Raw genomic sequence first — 18342 nt, 5'->3', positions numbered from 1 at the left:
GGTGAACGCATCTTCCCAAATCAGTTGATTTGGAAGTCAACAGTTCCAGCATTCAAGTCCTAGTAAAGGCAGCTACTTTTATAAGGATTTGAATACTACATTGTGAATACCGGTGTTCTTTGGTGTTTGGGTTTCAATTAACCACACATCTCATGAATGGTCGAACTGTGACTGTACAAGACTATACTTCATTTACACTCATACATATCACCCTCATTCATCCTCTGAAGTAATACCTGAATGGTAATTGCCGGAGGCTAAACAAGAAAAGAAAGAAAAAGGATAATTTTTATTAATTCAGATATGAACACCACTAACATGCCCAGAAAATATTCTAGCATTGTCATAACCTTGGCCGACACAATGTTCCATCCATGTTAGGCTCGATAATACCAGATTTTTCTAAAATTACTTTGGTCACATTTTCAGCACCTACATTGTCAAGTGGAACTAAACATAAAAAATGTTTCCCCACAGTTTAGGTTTTTGTGATTCAAAATAAATGTATCTGGCACATTAACACAATTGCACAGTATTTGAAACATTTGTCATTTCGTCACCTAAAATAGAAAAACACTCAGCACAATTTATTTTACTTGAAAGTTTTTCTTGTACTATTTGAACACTTGTTCGATGACCTTGTTTTGGATGTTAGGACTTGCGTAAGAAGCATTCTTTTTAGAATATAAAACATGATTTTTCAAGTTGATGTCACCAATGTTAGTTCAAAATCGCAAAATACTCCAAAATTTTCCATCATTCACAGCAGGTTTCTCTAAGCTAAGAGGTCTGCTATCATTATCTCCTTGCAAGGGCAATTCTTGTTCACCAGACAATAAAATTGTTTCTATGATAGGGATTATTGCTGCTCTATTTTCAAGTTTTTCTTATGCTTTCAAAGAATCCAGTTGAGTTATAACATCTTGATTTTTTCCACTCATAATGCGTACAATGTTTTCAAACTTGACAATACTGTATCAATGATATGTGTGATTATTTTGTTCATTGAATTTTTCCACAGCGGTTTTCTGGTTCTTGAAAGGACTTGAAATTAATTGACCAGAGATTTTGTGAACTCCTTTTTCAAGTCCCTCATTTGCAAACAAAACACAAATTTTGCAAACACACCACCTTCTTTATTTGAATAAGCTAGCCAGGGGTACATCTTAATCCAATTTGGATCTATGTGTTTGCTTATTCATTTACCTATCAGGATAAACAAAGGAATTTGCAAGCAACAGAACAGATGTCAAACTCTTCAATTTTAAATTATAATTCCGGCATAAAATATTGATGTCATTTCCATATCAAATACTTCAGGTTGAAATTCATCATTAGCGAATTTCTGGTGATCTACATCTCCAGTTGCACTGTCACTTTTTAAATTCTCATTCTCACACATTGAAATCGCACAAATTGTAGCACTGCAGGTTTCATTTATTTTATTATTCTTTTTAGTAAAAAATTATGTAATTGAAGGAGTTACGTTTTACTTTGATATGGTGTAAATTATATATAAATTAATATGAATAATGAATAAATGTCCAAAAAAATGGTCTATTACATGCATTCACTTTTGGTTCACTTTTCCAAAGCTCAAAAGATTCTGACTGATTTTTCATCACAAAGCTTAAAAAATAATTTAATTTAATGTGTGAGTACCATGCAGTGAGTACCAGACAGTTATTGAGTGGCAGCCTGCTGCCACTCAATAACAGTTACCGATGAATAACAATTTTTTAGCGACTGAAAAATACCGTGACTTGAACCATAAGAATAAAAATTATATTACTCAAATTACAAAAACTATGCACTTATTATGAATAATACACATTATATCACATTGATATCATTTGATTTCCTTTTATCTTTATGCTTATGGCAGATTCTTGGAACGACAACTAGCTGCCTACATATGTGTTTGGAATGCAATAAGTGTTGCATTTCTGGCATATGGGAAATCCCCAGTAATCAATCATTTTTATTAGTATACATCATAGTAAGCGTGGCGCTCCCACGTCGAGTAACGCCATTACTCTACCAGGGCCAAGTAACAGGGGGTTAAGGGATATAGGATTATATATAATTATAGGGATTAATGACAAGGGAGATGATTATGCACCAATTTATCTTAAATTTTGTGAAAATACTTTTGAGATGTTGTACATTACAAAAATGTAAAGTGCTAAAAATGGATTTTTTAGACCTAACTTACTAACTAGATTTAACCTCTGAAAAATAAAGTTTAATAATCTAAGAGGGAGGAGCTTAGCCCTCTTAGTCTCTCACTTGCTACGTACGTGCATTACGACTCTTGCAACTGAATGCTTCACAGATTGTTGCATGTTGAGAACAGTAACTATATTTTCTCGCTATTCAACCCAAACCAGATAGAACAAAATTTCCAAATTCACTGATGATTCTTTTTACATTACAGCTTTTTTTCCATTTAGGTGCTGGATAATTTAAACTTGCATTTTAATTCACTTCTTCATAATGCATTTCTGCCATCTCATGCACATATGACTGCATTGCATTGGAATAAAAAGTAATTACCGTATGAATTGATTTTTATCTTTAATGGCTATTCTAATTAGTTTTTTTTTTTAGAACTGAAGAATTTGAGCAAACTTTTAATTTTAAGAGATTGAATTTTTGGTCTTAGAACTGGCTAAATGCTTTTAATATTCTGTTAATTTGTCACTAACATTCAATGTTTTGGACCCCTCTGTATTGTATAAATTGACAAAGAAAACTTTCTACACTATACCAACTTTTACTGTAATAATTTATTTTTTTGTTCCAAAATTTGCAATTACACAGTTTCATTTATATAGTTAAAATTTATTTATAAGTAAGGTATACCAATAAAAGATATAATGTCAAATTTGTGGAAAATATGACACAGAAATTTATGTTTTCATGATCTTTAATTTTTTAAATATTATTGAATTAGCCAATTCAGCCCAATTTTTTCATTGAGACCAATGAAAAACACAATTGATTCTTACATTTTTGCAAGAAACCATGTCAAACAAGCGATAATTGCCTAAATTGTGAATAAAAAAATAGAAAAGATTCAATTATAAAATTTCATTTCAGTCATAAAAAAACTTAGAGGAAAAGTAACAAAAATATGAAAAATACATTAATGCAATCTTATACAATAAAGGTTATAAAGGAACCCAGTGAAAACAACCACCACCAAAGATCAGCGCACATCTGTATTCAATTTATTCACGACAAAAGAATAAATGAAATCTACCAACCATAAACATAATTAAAGAACTACTTAAAAACAAAATGAAATTATGAGAGGATTTACAATAAATATATCGTATATATAACACTTTATTTATAAATTATGACTGTACGATTGTGAAAAATGTAATTATTTGTTTATTTTACCCACATCACTGCCTATAATACTGCTAATATTTGGTACTAATTTGACTCTGATTCATTGGTATAAAAATATATCTAATTAAGACGTAATGAAATGTTATATAAAAATAATACATTGGGCAGAATGAAAACGCTTAATAAATCTGCCGACAAAAACAAAATTATAAAGTATGATTTTTTCCCAGAAATTATCATACATTGAAGATTTCTACAGCAACACTATATAATCTAATTTGTCACAGTTTATCATTGTTAAAGGCCAAACTCTAATTTTGCCATACCAATTAATATTTCACAAAGAAAATAATCAAAAATACTACACATTCATAAATTCCAGCTTGTAAGTTGAATACAAAGTTCTTTAGCAGACAAATTATCATTCATTAACTGTAATTTTTATACAGTTAGGAATATAGCAAAAATTTATACACCAACTGCAGTTCTGAGTACTAAATATATAGAAAAATGCATATATTTGGAAATTACACTTATCCAAGTGTCAAAGATCTGGACTGTATTTATGTGATTATGATTGTGAGCATAATTATTCTTTAAGCTTAATTAGAAATGTGATATAGATGATAAAAGTGTTATTTAATTCATCAGTAAATTTGATAGTGTTGTGAAGTTTAAGACAGTATAAATCTAATTTTGCAGTACAATTCATGTAAATTTAAGTGAAATCTAAATTTTATTTACTAGTTATTATTACATGTAAACTAAAATTGTAAGCAGTAATAAAAACTGTAAAATATATAATTAGCATTATTAATGAATGCATCAAACGACATTAGTTTATAACGAAACAACTTATTTCATCTTATCTTTATAAAGTTGAATATATACATACTTGAGCAAGTGAAGCTGGTGAGACTGTGACTTGAACTTGAATTATGTTTATGAGATGGTGATGATTCCATAGAATGTGTCGAAGTCGAAGGAGATGCAGCTCCAGGCGGGCTGTTTAAATGTGGTACATCATAATGATGTTCAGAACAAGATCTAGGTAAATATTTATCAGCAGCATCTGAATACGGGTATTCATAACATGGTGGTACAGAAAGCGGTACTACAACAGTACGTGTTAAATCAGGTTGACCATCTGTCCCAGTACCTTGCGATAAACTTTGATAATTCTTTTTATCATCTTCAGGGAAATATTCTGGTTGATATTCTGAAAAAAAAATATTTTTATAAATTATCAATAAAGTAGAGTTTAACTATATTTTTACCTTGAAGAATGCAGCTATCATCTTACTTGCAATAGCTATTTTACTGTTAATAAACAAAATTTATAAAAAAAAGTGGAAGTATCATTTTAAACAAAAAACTATTATAGTCTTTCACTAATTATCATTGTCAGTTTACATATTTGTAAAATTTACTAAAAAATGACAAACCAATCTGAAAAATATGTTAATTATAATCCCATGAATACAGTAAAAAACAATCCATTTTGTAATGTATAATATGCAACATATATTTAACATTTTGAAGATGAATTTAATAAATCTATATAAATATCACATCCTTTAGGTAATACTAAAATCAACCTGAACTAAGAGTCAACCATTTTTTTTTTTTTTAACTGGCACTGCCTTCTATAAATTGTAATAATGTAAAACATTTTATTTAAGCTCAAGAAATCACATCATAGGAAGCTAGATGTTTCAAACTAAATAATGTAATAAATAATGTACGTGTGCAAGAAAGTAATGGAGGAGGTAACAAAGAGGAAGTAACAACGTCGACTCGAAGAGGTGTCATTGCAGTGCATTTTACACCGACTGCATCTTTTTCCAAATAAAATTTAGCAATTACAGGCACTAACACCGCAGATTATCAGCAAAGATTAGACTACGCAACCTGAATTCAACAATTGGTTAAGGAAGATAAATTACTTCACAATTTTAACACATCTGATAAAGCACATTTTCATCTGAACGGATTTGACAACAGGCAGAATTACAGAATTTTGAGCACTGAAAATCCACAAGCTGTATACCAACAAACATGAATTGCATTCTGTTAAATGCAAAGTTTAGTGCATGTTACCTCAACAAAGCTTATTGTATTTTTTTCGAAGATGAAAATGCTGGTAGGAATCACAATCACTGGTTCACAATACAAGAATGTGCTGGAAAGACTTGAGTCCTTTTATAGAAAATAAAACTGAAATGTGGTTTCAGCAATTGCATCCCGTGCTGCTGAAGCCACAATTCGACTTCTATGAGACATTTTAGGGGAGAGATTAATTCTCAGGAGATCTGCAAACAGTCCCCATGCTCCCCTGATTTGACAGCTACTTCTTGTTGAGAGAATATCTAAAAGGGAAGGTGTATGTATGCAAACTGAAAACTATCCAACAATTTAAGGAAAGTATTCGTGAAGAATTTAGAACACTGTTTACGGCTGTTATGGAAAATAGAAACCGTAAAAAAGCTCATGTTTGTGAGGATAGTAAAGGATATCATTTAAAGTATGTGATTTTTCACATATAATAAAAAGAAATTCCCCAAATTCTATGTTAATAAAAAGTAAAAATCTAAAATAATTATTAAAAAAATTATAATTTATTTACACCCCATCATGACTTATGGACACCACCTGTATAAAAAAATGAATTTATATGTAGCAATACTTTGAAATGATAATATATTACTTACACGATATAACATTTGTTTTAGACATACTATTTTTACAACTGCGGTATAAAAACATAAAGAAATGAAATTTAAAGCGTGAGAAATGATAAAAGATAAAAAAGAAAGTTATAAGATAGAAACAGTTTTTGTATTAAACAGAATCAGAGTGAAAAATAAGTTATACCGAAAGATACAAAAGTTATTTTGTACAGCTAGCTGATGGGATGAGGTATAAAGAACAAGATGAACGAAGGGGGAAGGGGCCAATCAGTGTGTGATGGAAAGTGGATGACGAAGAGGAGGGTGGTAAGAAGTTAAGGATGGAAAATCTTTCGTTGGCTGTAAGGCTCTGAAGAAAAGAAGTTTCTGTTATAACAAGCAAAGTTGTGAAGTGTAAAGTATTATCAGAGTTTAAAGAAATAAAAGTACGTCAATCTCTTACTACTGTAGATATATAAAAAGAAAAATATCTATCGATCATATAACAGTTTAATCATCGATACAATAGAATAACACACACTGCATAATGTTCAATTACAAAGTATAATATCAAATTACACAAAACAAATAAATGTACATAAAAATTACAATAACATAAAGTTATTCATATGTATAATTTAAAATCAAAACCAGGATTTGTATGTCAGGTGCTACAAAAATAAAGATAGTAAACAGCATGTTGTGAGTAATAAACTATTCTCAACAATAATAAGTGTCTCAGCCAGGCTTTTAAAGTAAGTTAGGAGGGAGTTGTAGTGGTTTCCCATTACCTTCTTTAATCAACTTAATACAGTATTGTACATTATCATACTAATCCTACTAAATGAAATTTATATTCAATGTACATGTGACATATTCATTCTGTTCACCACAAGAACTGATTGTATTCTTAACATTATATATATATATATATAAATATGAAGCAAAAATTAAAATTATATATGTAAAGCAATTCATAGTTAGTGCCTTCAGATGATTCATATACACTAAATGTCACGACCGTAAGAAAAACCTTGATTGTGTAAAAACAACAAATGCTTGTTTTGTTGTAAAAAAAATTTCTCTTATGAAACTAAATGTAAAATGAGATAAAAAGTCATATGAAAATAAACAATATTAATACAGATCAGAAACTAAAAAAAAGTATTATAATAAATTATATATTTAAAAAAAAATATTGTTAAAAAATAGTGTTTTTTATTGTTAAAAGTTAAATTATCAACAGTTTCAAAAGTATCGTGGTTTTTTATGTAGCACAAAATCGAGTTAATCGAATAACATTGGTCTCAAAGAAAATCATTCAGTTAAGCATATGCCATACTTAATAATAAAATAGCAATTTTAAAAATATAATGTTTATTTTTTATTTCTGCATTTAAAAATAAAGTTTTACAGCTAATCAGCTAATCAACACATCATAAGTTCTGAACAGTACATGCTGAATGTGGCGACCATTTAATATTCGTAAATTTCAACACTGGAGTTTTTGTTTTCCATTCTACGATTTTATTTTTGTCTTCAGTCATTTGACTGGTTTGATGCAGCTCTCCAAGATTCCCTATCTAGTGCTAGTCGTTTCATTTCAATATACTCTCTACATCCTACATCCCTAACAATTTGTTTTACATATTCCAAACGTGGCCTGCCTACACAATTTTTCCCTTCTACCTGTCCTTCCAATATTAAAGCGACTATTCCAGGATGCCTTAGTATGTGGCCTATAAGTCTGTCTCTTCTTTTAACTATATTTTTCCAAATGCTTCTTTCTTCATCTATTTGCCGCAATACATCTTCATTTGTCACTTTATCCACCCATCTGATTTTTAATATTCTCCTATAGCACCACATTTCAAAAGCTTCTAATCTTTTCTTCTCAGATACTCCGATCGTTTAAGTTTCACTTCCATATAAAGCGACACTCCAAACATACACTTTCAAAAATCTTTTCCTGACATTTAAATTAATTTTTGATGCAAACAAATTATATTTCTTACTGAAGGCTTGTTTCGCTTGTGCTATTCGGCATTTTATATCGCTCCTGCTTCGTTCATCTTTTGTAATTCTACTTCCCAAATAACAAAATTCTTCTACCTCCATAATCTTTACTTCTCCTATTTTCACATTCAGTGGTCCATCTTTGTTATTTCTACTACATTTCATTACATTTCACGATATAGAGTTTATAATAACTTAAAATTCTTGTTATAATAATTCCTATTATCTTTTCTGCTAAGATCACTGTAGTTTCTATGTTAGTACTGGTTACCTTTGTTAGCTTCAATCTTTTATCTCTTGTTGAAGCTTTCAGAACCACTCCATTATCAAAACTTATTGTACTGATACTTTAAATTTCTGTTAATCTTTACATATCGTTTAGTCAATCCCTTCCTACTTTTGACATGCTTTATCTTGTTTAACAAGAAGAAGGCCAGATAAGGCATGACGTCAAATATAGAGAGGGGCGTTGACTAAACGATTCTTGTTTAACAAGAAGGCCAGATAAAAAATCGGCCGCTCGTCCGATTTTCACGATTCAAACGGCGTATTTATCAGCAAGTCGAGGGCTAACTGCTCAATACATCGGTTACTCTCGATCGACCGTATCTTGTTTATCCGGAAATTTAAATAGTTTAGCCCTATATTTTGACTGAACCACCCACCGTAAAACATCGCGATCCGATCCGTCCATCGCACCACCCGCCATAAAGCGCCCCGTTCCGATCTTTCGATTTTATTACAGCGCATGGTGCAATACCCCACTTTGTTTTCATTCCTTCGGTGTAATACCGTTTTGTTTGCATCTGAGGTCAACGACCCCACAGCCAAAACACCCACGCATATTCGGTGCATTTACCGCCCACCATAAAGCATAGCGTTTCTATCTTTTCCCATTTGTCGATGTAATACCGGTTACCGCCTACCGTATAGCATGACATTTCGATCTTTTCCCAAACTGTCGGACCTAACACCGGTACCGGCCCCTTTTTGTTGCACCCCAGCGTGGTCAAAGGTCAAGTTTGTCACAAAAGGAACATACCCTAACTACTACTATATCTAGGAAGACAAAAAATTTCCATTAAAAAATACGCATTAAATAAAAGTATCATTTTTTATGTTCGAATTGTTCTGAATACTGAGCTTAATATAAGGTAAGATAATATTTGCAAAATTTTTTACTCCAAAAACCTTTCTACCCTATCCCTTGGAGATATTGACCAAAAATGTTTAATAAAAAATTGTCTCGTATACACGAGTCTTGGTACAAAATTTCATCAAAATCGATTTATCCAATCAAAAGTTATTAAAAGCTTCAAACAACGTTAACGCATGTTCATACGTACGTCCGAACATTTACCCCTACTTTTTTTTTAGTTTCTGGAATTCCGTGGTCATGAAACGTCGAGAAATACAAAAAAACTCGTACCCCATTTTATGAGTGATTACTATACTTTCCTTATTGCAGCGTAGCTCTAGAGCTATGATGTCAGCAAAGTAAAAATGTCGAAAAGTTAAGTTAAATATGTGAAACATATTTAACTCGGTCCACAGTAAACAATATTACAATGCTAATACAGAAATTCATTCATAAATAGCTTAACGGTTGATTTAAATTAAAATTAATTAAATTGTTATAACAGTTTAGTTACTCCGGTTAACTAACTCTATGACCAGCATTAACATTGGCAAGTGATGACGGGTAACTCGGTTTAGGTAAAGTGATTGTAATATAGGGTACAGGAGAGATAGAATTGAATAACTAAAAGGGGGATGAGATAATGATAAAGGGAGAGAGATAGAGATATTATGATGAAGCCGAAAGGAGGTGAAATGGAAGAGATTAGAAGATGCAAATCAGCTGAGGGCTAAAGCCGTAGTAGAATGAACGATATCCGTTTCCTTAAAACGAGCATAGATCAAGACGGTATAAAATGCAAGAGGGTATATATATATATATGCGTGTGTTTGTGTGCGTACGTTAACACACCTTCAACTGTCAAGGGTAAACTGCTGAAGCTGAACTTACTCTGCCTCATTAAACTAACAAACTGTCACGTCAACTTGTCACTTTACTTGGATCGGAACAACGTTGATATTTCACAACGTCATTCCCTTAGTATTAGAGAAACACTATATAAAATTTATACTTTAAAAAACTGCTTACTTTTTAATAATTATCAGTTAGTACTTATCAGAATGACATTACGTATAAAATCTGTTATTCATCAGAATATGTGTACGATAATGAATTAGACGTATAATATAAAATTAAATTTGTTTAAAAGAAATCTAGACCTAAAATAATATATTATGAACGTGGTGAACACTGAACGTTGAACACTGAACTGGTGAACGTTGATGAATATACATTTTTAAAAACAAGTCTCAGGGGGTAAAATCGCCTGATAGTTTGATTATCCTTTTGTCAGATAGATGAGTTTTAGAGAAGGTTCCGAATCTAGACATTTTAAGGTATATGTGTAATATTAATAAAGTCAATTGTATGAAAAATGTCAAAAATTAATTTTGCCGCCAACTAATTTCATTAAAATATAAAATTTCTGAAGTATTTCCAGAATGATAATCCTAACGGAACTTTTTACAAGTTTCTACATAAATTTTTAATTTTCTGGTATCATAACTTTAGAGCTATGTTTCAAGAAGGAAAGTACGGTTTTCGCTCAGAAACACTGAGTACGGGTTTTTTCTTCAATTCTCGACGTTTCATGACCCAGGAATCCCCCCCAAAAAAAAACAAAATATAGAGGTAATGTTCGTATGTACGCCTGTTGGTGTGGTTTAAAGCTTAATAAGTAGTTTTGATTGGATAAACCAATTTTGAAGAAATTTGACATAGAATTCGTATATATGAAACAATTTGTTATTAAAAGTTTGGGGTCAATATCACGAAGGGGTGGGGTAGATGGTTTTTTGGAATCAATTTTCTCAAAATTTTGACAACAAAGAACCACTTTATACTATACTTTGTACATGCTAACTTCTGTAATAAAAAAATTGTCACCAAATTCTCACTCTTTCCCTAAAGATCGAAAAAGTTATCTTTATATTTATTACATACTTTTTAGGCGATATTTTTTTTATGTCTTTGTAAGCATAGTAATAATGGAAGGGGCCCTAGGAAATACTTTCGGAGCAATATTGGTAGTGGGAAAGCCGATTAAGTTTAAAAACATCGATTTTTTTGAATTTTTTAAAACCTTTTTCATGTATTATTATTGTTCCACTACGTAAGAATAACCAGCGCCAGGAGGTATAAAAAAGCTGCTGTCATCTTATTTTTTGTTTTATAGTTTTAAATGGTTTTAAAGTTTTTTGTCATGGACCATTTACACTGTGCAGTTATTTACAAATTAGTCAAATATTTCTTTGTATACCATTTTTTTTTGTTAATGATTTCTGAAGGAGATGCAAATTAACAAACATTATATAATATGATTACACAATATAATTTCTGACCTCCCGGTGAATTGATATAAATCTCAGCTGAAATGTTACATTAGTTAATGTTGGAATTATAAAAGGCATAATACTCACGAAGGACATTTACTTTTTTAAGTAGGAACAACATTTTTAAATTCTGCGATAAAATTTACGGATTATTGACACATAAAACCATTTTTTTTCGGAGAGTGGATCGAATGGAAAAGATCTGAATTTAGTATCTTCAACTGCTAAGGAATTAGAATAGAGATTTCCGGTTGTTTTTCTGAAAAAGCACTTAACGAAATAATATATACAATTATTTAAAACTTAATGCATTCAAAAAACATATGAATATTTCAAATCTATCTGGTAGAATTAATAGATAGGCATTTCTTTAAACAGAGGTGCATTGATGTCGGAACGCCGTTCCGGTACGGTTTTTTAGGACAAATAAAATATTATTCTTTCAAGTAAAAAATTTGTTTAACTTAGACGATAAAAAATAAAACCAAAATTATAAAAATCAGACCGTATGAAAATGAACGTTGCTTTTGGATGTCCGTAATCGCTAAATATCTAATACACGAAAAATAAATTTAAAATATTAGACATGAAAAAGTTTGGTTCATATCAATGTAACATCAAAATGAATGTGCATTTATCATAACATTATCATATAACCAACCGCCTGTGTCTGTGGACCATATTTTTGCAGTCTGAAATAGAAAATCAAACGTTCGATAGGGGAAAATTTACGAGTGTACCCCTGATTTTAAAGTGAAAATAAATTTTTCATAACATAAATTTTTCTTTTTAGTGTAGGTTTTAAATAAAAACAGAAGGCCAACTATTTTTGTTATTATAAAACAGTATTTAGTCACAAATAGTGAAAAGATAATCTACACTATTATTTTTTTTATTTTTATTGTGTTCTACTTAGTTTGCGAAATTTTCTGTTTAGAGGTTGTCTATAGTAATAAAAATATTACAAAAATATTAAAAAAAAAAAAAAAAATACGAATGTATTATAGAAGTCTGGGAAATAGGGTGGTTGTCTTTCAACGTTGTCAATTTTCCAAGAGGGTGAAAGCTTATAAAATATATAAAACAAAACAATTTAAGTACTGTATTACTCATACATCCTACAAAACACAATCGCACACAAAACTTTTGTTTAATCGATAGCAGGTGAGTTCATTCACAAGGTACTGTTTATTATTAAGAGATAATAATAATAATAATAAAGAAACCGAAAGGTAAGGTTCTCAGCAGAGGATTTAGCGGATGAGAAATAAGTAGATCGAACGATAAGCTGAAAGAGTTAAAAAAAAATGGAGAGAATGAAAAATAAAGTGATAAAGATAGAAAACTAAGCTTCTCAGATTAACAGACTCATCAATCTTCTACTCCGTATTAACACACGTATATAGCATAAAAAATATCTGGAACGTAACTCAAGTTTTGATCAGATTTTTTTCTGAATGTGTGACTTAACCTATATAATAATTCAAAAAATGAACTCATAGAATACGATCAAAAATTACTATCAGCATAAAAATATATTATTATTTATTACACTAAAAATTTACTGTGAAAAATGTTAAGGTATGATTGCTATACATGCACAGTATATGATACAACAGCTCAATAAAATAGGGTGAAACAGAAAACATTGGAAGATATTTCAGGGAAAGGTTTTACTGTTAAAAAATATAACTTTTTATCTTGAATATTTAAATATTCAAACCGGAACTTGGAGAAGAAAAATGTTAAAAACAAATACATTATTTAAAATCAGGTATACATATTAGGTACATAAAAATTTTCAGATCTCAACATCATATTCCTTAAAAATGAAAGACAATATGTATGCATATTTAAAAGCGCAAAAAATATAAATCAATTTTTTAACCCAAAGATTGCTGTTAAAATTGAGAATAAAAAATTTGTATCAATAATCGGCAATTAAAAATCTCATACATTAACCGCATGCAGGGAGATAGATAAAAGAGAAACAGAGAAAGTAGGACGGAGATTTATGTTAATATATTTGCGAATTCGGCTATCTTTGAGTTCAACGAGAATATTGATGAAATAACTCTAAGTAGAAAATACCATTATCATCGGATGCGAGACCTCCAGAAATTGTGGACTAATTTTCTTTTTATGGTTCTTTCTTCTTTCTTTCTTTCTTTTTTCTTGTTTAGCCTCCGGTAACTACCGTTTAGATAATTCTTCAGAGGATGAATGAGGATGATATGTATGAGTGTAAATGAAGTGTAGTCTTGTAGATTCTCAGTTCGACCGTTCCTGAGATGTGTGGTTAATTGAAACCCAACCGCCAAAGAACACCGGTATCCACGATCTAGTATTCAAATCCGTGTAAAAATAGCTGGCTTTACTAGGACTTGAACGCTGTAACTCTCGATTTCCAAATCGGCTGATTTGGAAAGACGCGTTAACCACTAGACCAACCCGGTGGGTTTCTTTTTTATGGTTAGCCGGATACCAAATATAAATGATGTAAAAATACTCTTGATAAATTACGTAGAGCAATGTACAAAAATAAACAATAGAACCGGCAACAAACTTTTACTGATATTTTCAAAATATCACCTTGATCGAAACAACGGGTCTTATTTCGAAAGGGATCCGTTTCCTAAATTAATATTATACTCGTAGTAAAAAATAAATCTTACTTACACATACTGTTGTGGAGAGGCCAAAACAAGACATTATCAATGAAAAAAAAATTGATCGAAAGGGTCTCTGTTGATGTTACGATGGCGCTACGTGAATTCGCATAAATAGGAGTTTAGCGTAGATCTCGGTCTACCACACGCCTTTTCCTTCTTTTCGCTGCTGCCCGTAAACTCTACGGTGTGTTTGTATGGGTCCCGATAATTAGATCTCGAAAGTTAACAAAGTGATTTATAGTTTGATGTGTAAAACTGTAACCCTGTAGATTAGGTGTGGGTTCTGGGAACGTATCTAAGAAGAGCTTTGGCTTTGGCAAATGGAAGTGATGAAGCGTAATGAATCACACCTGACATCCGCATCGTATAAAATAAGAATGAATACAAGAGCATTCTCTTACTTCCTCTCGTTTTGTTCCGAACACCTAACCTAGCAAGCCAAATAAGCCCTGTTAAGCCAAGCAACTCAGCGGAAGATTTGGATAACCAACACTAGCGGGAAAATGGGTAGAATAAATGTTGGGGGGTTTGGGACTTAGTTCCAGACCTGCATCCTCACAACTTGATGATCTTAACAGAAGAAAGACTTTTAGGCAATAACAACCTAGACCGAAAAAAGTTGTGAAATGTGGAGAGGGGATAAACCACAATCAGGCCGGCCAAAACGCCTTAAGAGGGCAGCCCCTCATCTGGATAGTCCTCCATAGGGCTAATAATCCGTGTAGTACGAATTTAAATTATTCAGAGCAAAGTAAGTGGAAGAATTGTGTAAATTAAATTTCCACTTACCAGCAATTTAAAAAGTGTAAATCCTAGTACTTTCGGAGTTGTTACTCCATATTCAGGGATTTTCTAAAAGATGTTAATTTAAATTCAAATCAATAATCGTTTTTAAATTAAACTGTAATGTTCATAATAGTCAGTCGACAATAATAAAATTAATTCTACGTCAATAAGACAGTAACATCATGTTTGCATGATGTTTCCGACTATTAAAGGGGAAGAAGCTGGACAGAATAAACAGAATTGCAATGGAATGAAATACTGACTTTTGGAACATGGAATATTTACTTTTTCACTGGAAGAATTGTGAAATCGTGGATGAGATAGTCAGATTCAGAATCGGTGTATTACGAGTTAGCAAGAGAAAGAAGAAAGGTGTAGGAGTATTGATTTTGGGAAAAGGTCATGTTATGATTTACTCGGGAATTGAGAAAGGATGTAAAGCAAAATTAGTATAGTTTTAAAAGAAACTCTATAAAAGAAGCTGGTTAAGCAAAAGGCCATTTTATTCATAGTTCTTGAATGCTTAGAACAGAGTTACAGTTGGAAGAGAAAGTGTCATTGATGCAAATATATGCATGCACCAGTAAATCTGAAAAAGAATATTTTTTTTTATGCTTTTGCAAAAAACGATTGATGGTGACATTGCGCGAGGCATATTGTCATGATGGGAGACTGAAAAGCTAGAATAAGCAATGGAGTAGAAAGAGGACATGGTTGCACTGGAAGGTGTGGAACAGAAGAATCAGTAAATGAGAGCAGGTGTAGAATGTTGGAATTTTGTATCGATAATGATTTTCTAATCGGTAATACCTTCTACCCACATAAAACTATACAAAAAAATCATGTTTGAAGCATCAGAAAAAATGTCTGAAGTACAATAGACTATTTTCCATATTCAAGAACTACTGGATATGTTGTAACTGATGTTAAGTGTTTTAGTAATGCAGAGCTTAGCGCACAACATAAACTGTTGATAATGAACAGTAGATTTAGAATACCAAGACTACAAAAGAAAAAGTGTTTTGAAAAGATTAAACTGGGTGAGTTAGGAAAGAATAGAATTTGAAAGGATAGTAGTACAGCATCTTGAACACAGGAAAAATGAGATAGAAGCAGAAAACGACCCACTTCAAACAGTTTGAAATATTTTAAAGGAGGTATTGATTAACAGAGCTAAATGAGTATGTGGAACAACTTTAGTTGGCGATACTCAGAGAAGAACAAAGTGGTGGAATGAAGTAATAGAAAATCAAAGTAAAGAAAGAAGCTTGGAAGCGATATATGAGAAACTAACTCGAAGATGATTGAAAGAAGTATTTGCAATAAAGAAATGAAACAAAACAAAAAATAAAGGTAACAAGGATAGAGTTTTGTGAGCGATATGGAAGAATAGTACACAGCTAAATACCAGAAATTTATGGCAGAGCATTAAACATTTTAAAAGGAAGTATGGAAAACTAATAAAAAATATAATGGATAGGAATAGAAATTTGAAACAGATGAGAGTGAGAGATACTTGGGCCTGTAAAGAGTATTATGTGAATGTTTTCAAGGGAACTGAAGAACAGGCGGTTGTATGAGTTGTTGAGATGGGCTTAGAAGCTGAGGAAGAAAGAGAAATAAAGTTCAATGAGGTCCAGAATGCTATAAAGGAAATGAAACTAGGAAAGTCTACTAAGTATGATGGAATATACCCAGAATCTATTAAGAGTGGAAGATAAAGAATAAGAAATTGGGTGTGGAAATTACAAAGCGAGTAATAGCTTGCAAAGATAATTCCAAAATACTGAGAAATGAACCTGATTACTCCAACCCACACTGTAAAGTGTGAAAATTATAAGGCAATATGTTTGTCACCGATGTTTTGAAGATTTATTAATATTCTGGAAAAGACACTAAGGGTAGTGATAGGGGAGTTAGAAGAGGAAGGACAGACTGCTTTTAGGAAGGACTGATGAACTGTAAATTGTATATTTACTTTGCGAATGGTTTTGGATAAGGCATTACTCTGCTTAGTGCCTTAATGTCTATTAAGTATTTTATGTTATACTGTCTATTAAGCATGTCTTTTAGCATTTCTTAATTTAAGAGCTGCTTTCAATACAGTTGCAAGGCAGGAGTAATGGAAAGCTCTGGAATAAACTGGGAGCCTCAGCCTGTTGCCACCAAAAAATAAATTTCTGTATCGAAATGTCATGGCATATGTTAGAATAGTAGGTGAAAAGTCATTATGGTTTAATATAAATCGTAAAAGTGTGAAGCAGGTGAAAGGTGTGAACCGTAAAAGTGTGTGTTTTACCTTTAGGTAAAAGTGTGAAGCAGGGAGATAGTCTGAGCTCGCTTCTGTTTACTGTCCTGATAAATGACATTATAAGACAGTGTAAGAAGTGAACAAAGAGAAATCACATTGGGAACTCTCCAGTTCCCAGAGACTGAATGACACCGAATGAGACCTGTACATGTCATGTATACGGATGATGTGGCACTATTAGCAATGAATCATGAGGACTGACAAAATTAGGTAACTGAATGGGCTAGTGATTTTAAATGAAAAGCTCTAGAGATGAATCATCAGAAAAGTTAGGGGATGTGTTTGATGAAACAGAAGAATAAACAGGGTTTAACTATAGAGTGGATTGGAATAGAACTAGACAAGTGAATAGTCAGAAATTTCTTCAGATAAGAAGAAGAAGCAGATTAGGTAATTAATTGTAACTCCGCCAACTATAAGAAATTATATTCATCCCAAGTCATTACATTCCTTTTAAACACTATTCTAACCTGTCTTTCGTTCGATTGGGAACTGCATATACGAAACATTCCTTTATTTCTTTGCAAATTACCGCAAACACCCGCTCCTGAGAATAAACCGTCCCTACATCGTATTTTAACCTTTAAAAAAGAAATTCGTCTATTTCCACCAACCATTACGCCTACTTACGTATTACTGGGTTATGGAGTAGCATATCCGGAAACACTTTCTTTACAAAATCTTTCCTATCAGTTAAAGTGGCACTACCCACTTTTTCCTCCTAATACGGTGACTCATCACTAAAACAAAATCAGTTTAAAGAAACTGGAGTTAATTGTGTTATAATAACCAAAATCCATCGATAAAGTACAACACATAAAATAAAATAATGGAAAAAAATACATATATTTTAACTTGAAAATTGTGAGATAATAGAATAGACAAACATTGTTAAAATTAGTCAGGTAAAATTAAACGTATACTTAACATTTTTATATAGATTGTATATAACGATATTAAAAAATAAAATAATTTCACACATCACTTAGAAAGAAAAAAGATAACTAAATGAAGATATTTGGTCTAATTATGTAAAAAATGATCTAATGATTTAATG

The 18342-nt window shown here is 31.5% G+C and overlaps 1 protein-coding gene across 1 annotated transcript in view; it reads right to left on the bottom strand.

Moving 5' to 3' along the window:
- The window catches only part of unc-5, a 789148-nt gene that overhangs the window by 34386 nt on the left and 736420 nt on the right, over positions 1-18342 (bottom strand). Inside the window, exon 11 of the mRNA XM_075377583.1 lies at positions 4256-4579. Coding sequence (XP_075233698.1) covers positions 4256-4579 — 324 coding nt within the window. The remainder of the gene's footprint in view (positions 1-4255; positions 4580-18342) is intronic.

This window comes from Lycorma delicatula, chromosome 10, assembly GCF_047948215.1.
Source record: "Lycorma delicatula isolate Av1 chromosome 10, ASM4794821v1, whole genome shotgun sequence".
NCBI lineage: Eukaryota > Metazoa > Arthropoda > Insecta > Hemiptera > Fulgoridae > Lycorma > Lycorma delicatula.
This window is presented reverse-complemented; position numbering and strand designations above follow the sequence as displayed.